This window comes from Protobothrops mucrosquamatus, unplaced genomic scaffold (genome assembly GCF_001527695.2).
Source record: "Protobothrops mucrosquamatus isolate PMUCROS unplaced genomic scaffold, P.Mucros_1.0 scaffold202, whole genome shotgun sequence".
NCBI lineage: Eukaryota > Metazoa > Chordata > Lepidosauria > Squamata > Viperidae > Protobothrops > Protobothrops mucrosquamatus.
In genome coordinates, this window is record NW_015386557.1 from 99,725 (window position 1) to 108,753 (window position 9,029).

The window sequence follows — 9,029 nt, forward strand, 5'->3', positions numbered from 1 at the left end:
TAGGGCTGTTTGCCCTTTTTCTTGACCTTTGCTTGCTATAGCAAGCAGCCTTAAGTGCACTCTTCCCCATCAAGCTCAGAGAACATCAAGAACCCTATAAGCTACATATATTCTCCACTATTGCATGTCACATTTTGGTATAAGCTCTGGCTGGGAAAATTATTCTCTTTACACGACATGGAAAGAATTTGATTTGACACTGCTATTTTTTTGCTCTAAAGGAATGCTGCGGCACTGGGATGATAGTCAGAAATACCTATCTGATAATCCACATCTTGTTTGTGAAGAGACAGCCAATTATTTAGTCATCTGGTGTATTGATCTAGAAGTAGAAGAGGTGAGTGTAAAGCCTATGGAACCTGTCCAGGAGTTTTGGATGAAAATGATAGGCTTTGTCTATCAAACTAAACAAACAGATCTGGATCATTGAACTGTATGAAAGGCAACATGCTCTTCTAGTGCCGAAGAATTCTCTCTGGGCACCAAATAATTTGTATGTAGTGGCTACAAAGTTCTATGAAATTACTTTGTTATACAAATCAACAGCATTTATGACTTACTATTTCAAAATAAATTAGGAAGAAACACTGAAAATCTTGGTTACTGCAAGGCAAGCTTTTAACAACCTTGCTCTAATTTGTTCCTTAACTTATGTTCAAATAGCACACTTAATATTATTTGGATACCAATAATTGCCAGCTTTCCTTTTTCTTGAATCTGCAACTATTGTTTATAGTTACCTAATAAATGGCTGGTGTACTGTTCATTAAACATCTGATTCTGCTTCAAAAGATTAGCTTCCCCTGGCAAAATTATTTCAATTTTTAGTTTGTGTCTGATAAGTACAGTAGTCGAGGCTTGCCGAGTCACTTGTTGCAACCTGGCAGCCAGATTACATGCCCAGAGGAAAATGTTTGCTTCAGGGATGTTCTCATTCATTTGTTGAAGTTACAGACTTGACATATGAAAATAGTATGATGCTAAAAATTAGAAGAAATCATGCATGACCAAGAAGACAATATGCCATGAGTTTTATAATGAAACATTTTGGGTTAGCTGGTATCCTTTGTCTGGAGTCTATGAAAAAAGAGATTTGAAACTATTTTGTTGTAGTTACTTAATAATGTTTTATTCTAAATGGAATGAAATCCAGTGTTATCCTCCAGTGTGGATGACATAATTCCCCTTCCCCTTTTCATTCCTCCACATAGAGTCAATATTTGATCTAGAACAGGGGTGTCAAACTGTCAGCTCATGGGCCGGATGCATCATGCTGAAACCGTGCCCATCCCAGCTCCAGCAATGGGGGGAAAGTCGCAATACGTCGTGACATGTCAGGTGATGTTGCGAGTTTGACACCCCTGATCTAGAAAGTTGGACCTTTTGGAGCAGATTTTAGGTGCTGATAATGCAAGAGGCTGCAGTTGCATTGTAAGAATGGATTTTACCTGAGTTCTTAGAGCAGTGAATTAGAAGAGAAAACACTAAAGAATTCAAAACCATGAACATTTCAGGGAGAATTAACTCTATTTAAAAACCAAATAGAGTTAAAATATCTTTACCAACAGTATAAGAGTGAAGATAAGTCCAATATTGATGGCTTTGAAATGTTTTTCTGTGGCCACATTCCTAACAATTTTAGTCATAACGTATAATGTAAATATGCTTATATGCCAGGCTGACACAAATCTGATTTTTAAGAATATAGATGCATGTAAATACGAGGTTTGTAATCTGGGAGTTCTCCTTGAGCTAGAATTATTATCAGATGTTTAGGTAACTGCAAACTAACAGATCCTTTGCCCAACTGCAACTGGTGTGCCAGTGGTTTTATGTTATATACATGTGTCAATTTTTGACTGCAGTACTATGCAAAATTTTAAATCACTTTAAAGTAAAAGCAGTGCAAAAACATTGCAGTTAAATGTTTTACTGAGTCAGATTGTTAGAATCACGAGACACCTTAACTGCTTGTTCTGGTTACCAATTCATTTTCAAGGGCAATGTAAGAATTATTGCATTGCACTCTGCATGGGGCTGCTCTTGTAGACCACCTGGAAGCTATAGCTGGTTCAAAATGCAGCTGTGTGAACAGTAATAAGCACTTCTTGGTATACCAATGTGTCACCACTGTCATGAGATGTGCATTGACTTCCAATTAGCTTCTGAATGCAATTCAAGATGCTGGTTATTACCTCTAAAGTTCTATATGGCCTGGATATATGAGGAGCTGTTTTGGTCCCAGGCCAATGGTTGGTAGTTATTTTTTATCTAAAGCCCGTTTTGTTTTTTTATTTTGTCCTTTATTTGATCATTTTAATCTGGCCTGTCTGATTTAATATTTTTAGTTGTTTTTATGTTGTTTCTAGTTTTGCCTGCAGCCCAGAGTCCATTGGAGTTGAGCAGCTAATAAATTAAATAAATTAATAAGGGTGATGGATGATATATTTACTTGTGGTTTGGGATTAGGCTATTTTTTGACCATTTCAACTATGTAACATAGCCTGTCTTTGAAATAAAATCATTGTACCACTTTTAGGTTATGTTTTGCCTTTGAGTCATAATTGTTGGCAACATATAAAAGGGATGATTTATAACATCATCACATTGTTAGAACATCCCACAGTAGCATTAGGCCAGGGTTTGCAGGTAAAAGAGATTGAATTTTTTTAGATTAGTATTGCTTTTAGGGTTTTTTGTCTTTTTTTTTTAAGCCATTGCACTCCTGGGTTCTTTTAGCTGCTAAGAGCACAACAAGGAGATCCTATCTCTTAAAGGGTTCCAGTTCAGAGGATATGGGAATCCAGCACTTTCCTGTGCTTATGATGGAAGAAGAAAAGAATTGGGTTTTATGCTGTTTTGGGTTTTGGGCCCAGTCTATCTTCCAATGAGAGGGGCATTATTTAAAACAGCTAACACCATAGTAAGAGATTTTTAGTCTTGCATATCCAGAATGCTCTCAGTCTCAGCTTTGATGTCAGAGTGGAGAGCATCAGATATTTTTTGCAAAGTTCAAAAAGAGAAACAAAGATCTTTGTTCTTCTGAAGTCAATTTTTTCCTCAAACCTCCTACAAAGAAGTCTGAAAAATTCTATGATGCTTGGATGCCCTTCTAAAAATCATAGAATGCCTCCCACAATTATTTTTGATACCCTTGTGTATCTTATAAGCTGCCTAGAACAACTCATTTGGGGAAAATATATAAATGTACATTTGTTCTGAATCATTAAAGCTGAAATACATCTTTGTTATTTTCCCCAGAAACATGCCCTGATGCAACAGGTAGCCCATCAGACCATAGTGATGCAGTTCATTCTAGAGCTGGCTAAGAGCCTGAAGGTTGATCCTAGAGCTTGTTTCAGACAATTTTTTGGTAAAATCAAGGTGAGTCTTACACAGGTGAGAGAAAGCCTACTGTCAGAAATGCAAAGAGGATAAAGAAAAACTAAGCATCTTTTCTTTCATAGCAAAACCTTGCTCACAGGAAATGACTTTTGATTATGGAAGTCCAAAAATCTTATTGTTTGATATGTGCAGTCTTGCTGAATGAATCACCTATTCTTTTTCTAAACTCCATTCAGACAGCTGACCAGCAGTATATGGAAGGTTTTAATGATGAACTGGAATCCTTCAAGGTCCGAGTGCAGGACCGGGCTAAGGCACGTGTTGAAAGAGCTTTGAAAGAATATGAAGAAGAAGAGCGGCAGAAACGGCTGGGGCCAGGGGGCCTTGATCCTGTAGATGTGTATGAATCTCTCCCACAAGTGAGTAATGCAAGGAAGCTAGTGCCTCTTTCAGAATTACATGATCCTTTTGTTTCACCATGTGTTCATATTTGCCTATTTGAATAACTAACAAATACAAAACATTTAGAACAAATTGCTTTATCTTTTGCTTTCTGCCTTTTGCTACTATGATGTGAAATAAAAATATAACTGATGTTGCAGTTGCAAAACTGTGGTTTTCATTTACTCATGTATCTGGGGCAAAATTAGTTCCATATCAGATCAAATTTGTTGGGTACTTTTTTTTTGTAGAGTGTTCTTCATCATTTTAAAATGAAACTAAAATAGTGATTATAAGTGCAAGGCATACAATAAAAGCAAAAATAGTACAGAAATAGATATAAAGCAATAACATGAAGATAAATATCCTGGGAGAATGAAAATATGTCTGATACATGAAGCTAATAAAAAAGTCTTTTCAGCTCAATGGGAGGAACTTTCCACTGAATAGGGCAATTCTCAGGGAGCCCTTACTGCACTTCAGCATGAGAAGGCACCTGTAACAGGATTTCTAAGGATGAATTCAGAGTATTAGCAAAAGCATAAAAGGAAAAAATATTCTTTAGATGCTCTTCTCATGAAGAGAGGAATAATAATATAATAATAATAATAATAATAATAATGAGGAGGAGGAGAAGGGGAAGGAAGGAAGGAAGGAAGGAAGGAAGGAAGGAAGGAAGGAAGGAAGGAAGGAAGGAAGGAAGGAAGGAATCTTGGAGGTCATCTCTGCTCAGGCAAGAAATCCTATACCTATTTCAGACAAATGGCTATCCAGTATCTTCTTAAAAACTTCAAATGTTGGAGCATTCACAGCTTCTGTGTTAGTATTTCATTTTTACCTATGACTGGAAATGTTTTTCCTTCAAAAGCAGTATATGCTACATGTGCAAAAATGTACACAAAATCATTTAAAATATTCAGCCATAACCTATAAAAATAATCCAATCCTACATATTGCCTGTAATGTCCAAAGGCTAAATTACCCCCCAAATATTCAGATAGTAAAAAAAATATTCAACAGACTTGAGAATCAGTCATAACTCCTTGTTGAAGAATCTCATAATTGTTGCCACTCACTTGTAAGAAGACACTGACGGAAAATTCTAGGTGGTTTAGTATTGCAGGCTTTTAATTTAAAACATCTTTTCAATGTTTAAAGATTTATATGGCCTCCCAACTCATAAAACTGCAGCATACAACCATAAAAACAAAAGTTTCCCAACAAAACCATGGCAAGAACAAAAGACATATTTGGGCAGCCAGTATCTACCACCTATTTTCTAAGATCTTGGCCCCAATGCCTAAGGAAAAATCCAGAGATTTAAAAAAAACCCTTTTGAAATGCAAAATATCAAAAATTTATTTTGTCTGCTCACCCAAGACAAATACAGACTCTTGGTTGACAAAAATGAATGGGTATGTTTGCCAGTGAAAAGTGGCCAATAATATCTGGATCTTGTCTTCAAGGAAAAACAGTCCAGTTGCCTTTTGAAAAAGCACCTTTGGGACAAACAACAACTTAGTAACAACTTTTGTATTTTTGAAGAGACTTTTCTTCTGTAAAACAGTAAATGCAAAAATACCAGACTGGAAAACGTTCTTTCCTTATAATTACACTTTCTCATGCTTCAGAGAAAACTGCTTTGTTGTCTTCAATTTTTAATACAATTGTTACAAATGTTAAGAATGTATTGTGTGCAGATACTTTCCTTTGCTTGCTATCATATTTTTTTTTCTTTTTGGCCAGGAACTTCAGAAATGTTTTGATGTGAAAGATGTGCAGATGCTTCAGGATACTATCAGCAAAATGGATCCTGCTGTGAGTATCCATGGAACTGCTCTTAGAATTAGATTCCAGATTTTCTCCATGCCTCAGAATATTATTTCCAGATAACTTCCAAGAAATATTAGTTTCTCTTCTTATATATTTGCATGACCAGTTGCTTGAAGATAATTAGGCACAATAAAATTAACATTATTTAACTCTCCAGGTGCCTTGTAAATTTGAAGAGCCTTGATTAGCTTCACTCTTCTCAATTTCTGATATGTATCTATGCAAATTAAATGCTGTATTTAATGGAAACCAGTAATGTAATCAGTAGTTTTTATTTTGGTTAAGCTTTCTTTGACAGAGAGCAATCTCAATTCAGGTATTCTTCCACTTGGGTAGATGGGATATTGACTCTGCCTCCAGGTTTTTGTTCATTAGTACCCAATTTATTGATTTAGAATTTTCCATAGCTCTATGTTGGGACACAGTACTTAATAATATAGCTGAATTTTATGAGCTGGACCAGTATGTTTACTGAAATCAGAAACTGCTAATTTTGGCACTATTGCTTGTGTGCCTTCATAATTATTTTTCTCTTTGAGATTATACTTGCTATTTTCAAAAGATATTACCACGAAGTATTTTTTCAAGCATTTTTCTAAACTTTAGATTCTACAGTAATTTTTGGAAGCAAAAGGAACCCCCTATGAGTTAATTAGAATTGTTAAGATATCTAATGTGCAATATATAGCCCTTCAGCAGTATATATTTTGTATCTTTTACAGGAAGCAAAATACCATATGCAGCGATGTATTGATTCCGGCCTGTGGGTACCAAATGCACAATCAGTAGGAGCAGAAAAGGGTGACAAGTTGGAAGGTGTCTACGAGGAAGTTAAGAAGAAGAGCTCTGAGGAAGAAAAAGAAAATCCCTGAAGCCTTGGCCATGTGTCTATAAAGCAGATTGCCCCATTATCTTCTGTCCAGCCTTTCACACCAATCTGTTCAATGATGATGTACTCTACACATTTAGACACTTTATGATTGTATGAGCTGCTTCCTCACCTTGTTAAAACAGTTCCCAACTTGTACAGCTTTGTTATCTATTGGAAGCCAAGATTTCAGGGGAGTCCACGCACCATAATGCAGGCTCAGAGTAGCTGGCATAGCAGTTCCACCTTCTGTCTTGCTGTGGTGATGCAAGTCAGTGTTCTAGTTACAAATGTGCTATTAATATCTATCTTTTTGTTTGACAACCATGAAAGCTATTGAGCAAATAAAAAGGTTGAAATAGCTGAAATTGATATGGTGTCATTGGCCATTGTATTTACCTCACATGGATTCAAATTATTCATTTCGTTTAGTTGCAATTCAAGTTGTTTGAAGAGTGGAATGGGTGTGGTGTGTAACATCCAAGATACAATCCTTAGCATCTGAGATTTCTTGACAGCTTTGGAAAATGCATCTTCTTGAAACCTGTAAATGTAGGTGAACATTGGATGGACTGTCCTGGTTTGAATGGGGGCATGAACAACCAATCAAGGCAATGTCTTTGATACGTTTTAAGCTTTAACCACCATGGGGCATATCTTTTATATTTGGCTTTTTATTGAAACGATCTAATAGACTATCTGCTTCGTGGTTTTGGGTGTCTGCTATACTTTGCCTTGCCTTACAGGAACTCTCAGGCCTGTCTGAAAGAAAAATTTCTTTTAGCCTACCTTTTTACTGTTAATCAGTTGTTAGAAAAATAATACTGAAGTGCTACTAGTATATTGCTTACCGCACTAGAACCTTGAAGTAAAAAGCTGAGCCTGCTTGCATTTTCCCAAAATCCAACTATTCCTTTAGTTGTAGTTTCATATGATTGTGATCTATTTCCATATTCCCAATTTTGTATGATTATTGATACAGAACAATTGAATAATTAGCTAAACCTCGGTCATTGAAATAAATTCCAATTTGGTTAACATTTTACAAATGGATTGGGACAACTCAGCGCAGTCAGCTCACCATCACCAACTCAACACTACCATGTCGCCTCTGCCAACTCACTGCCACCAAGTCACCACAGGACAACTCCACACAGCCAACTTGGTCTGGGGACGGCTCACTGCAGGTGACCAGAAAGAGACCTGGGCAGGTGGGTGACAGCTCCGGGAGCTCGATGCGGCGGAGGGTGTGAAAATGGGACACGACCAGCCACTGCGGCCTCCCTGCCCTGCCCACCACTGCCGAATGGCCCACCTACTGCCACCAATATATGGCCTGTGGCAGGTGTGAAAATGGGATGCCCCTGGCTGTCACCTCCCCCCCTCCATTGCCAAACAGGCTGAATTCTGAATAGCCCGGAGTTCGGCACAGCAGCAGTTAAATTAGGAAGCCGCTGCCGCTCACACTTTGCCCACTTGCTCACCTGCCCAGCTCTCCTTTGGCAGCCCACAGCGAATTGGCCATGTAGAGTTGTCCTGTGGCAGCTTGGTGGTGAGTTGGCAGAGGCAACCTGGCAGTAGCGAGCTAATGGCGGTAAGCAGGCGATGACAAGCTGGCCACATTGAGTTGTCCTAGACCTAGACCCTTTACAAAACCTTTTGTAAACATAAATTCCTACTGCCTTCACCTGCAAGGAACTGACTTTCATTCATTATGTACTTTAGACCAGGGGTCCCCAACCCCTGGTCCGTGGACCAGCAAAGGGCCGCAGCATACCAGAAACTGGGCCGCACAAACAAGTGAAGTCCCATCTGTAGGATGTAGGCAACATGTGAAACCACGCCTCCTCTGGTACGTGGAAAAATTTGGGGTCTGTTGCTTTACATCTTTGAACAGCATGAAGATCTATCAATGAAGAATTTATAACTTTTATTCCCTTTTTGTTATTTTATTTAATTGTAACTCAGAAAGACCTCTAAAACAGTCAACACACTTCATACAGGAAATTTTATGACAGGTCCGAGAGGTTGTGAGGTGTGGGTTTGAACTTAATGCCTAGAGACTGCTAGTATATCTTGTTCACAGAGGGAAGAACAGACAAAGCATCAACAGGCAGAAAGTGAAACAAAGTCTTAACGGGAGAACTGCCTCCAAGGGGGTGGGTTACAGCAGGGGTCCCCAACCTGTGGGCCCCTGCTTGTGCTAGAACCATGGCCGCGGGGCGCAAAAACAGGATGCCGCACCACGGGCCACAAAAACGGGCTGCCGCTGAGCCTCAGGGTGCAAAAATGGGATGCCATAGCGGCTTGGGGCATGAAAGCGGTGCCACTGCATCACGGGGTGCAAAAACAAGCCGCCACCGCACTGCAAGGTGCAAAAATGGTCGCTGCCATGCCGTGGGGTGCAGAAATGGGCCACCGCTGCACCGCAGGGCACAAAAATGGGCCGCTGCCATGCTGTAAGGCGCAAAAACGGCCACCACTGAGCACAGAAATAAGGCGCTGAGTCATGCAAGAATGGGGCAGGGCTAGTGAGTATCAC

General features: G+C 38.9%; 1 protein-coding gene across 1 annotated transcript in view; it reads left to right on the forward strand.

Annotated features, from left to right (window-relative positions):
* Positions 1-6,859, forward strand: part of CDC37 (cell division cycle 37) — a 19,710-nt gene extending 12,851 nt beyond the window's left edge. The window contains exons 4-8 of the mRNA XM_015813916.2: positions 222-337; positions 3,262-3,384; positions 3,582-3,764; positions 5,533-5,604; positions 6,342-6,859. Of these exons, the coding sequence (XP_015669402.1) occupies positions 222-337; positions 3,262-3,384; positions 3,582-3,764; positions 5,533-5,604; positions 6,342-6,491 (644 nt within the window). The 3' untranslated portion in view covers positions 6,492-6,859. The remainder of the gene's footprint in view (positions 1-221; positions 338-3,261; positions 3,385-3,581; positions 3,765-5,532; positions 5,605-6,341) is intronic.
* The last annotated feature ends 2,170 nt before the right edge of the window (positions 6,860-9,029 follow it).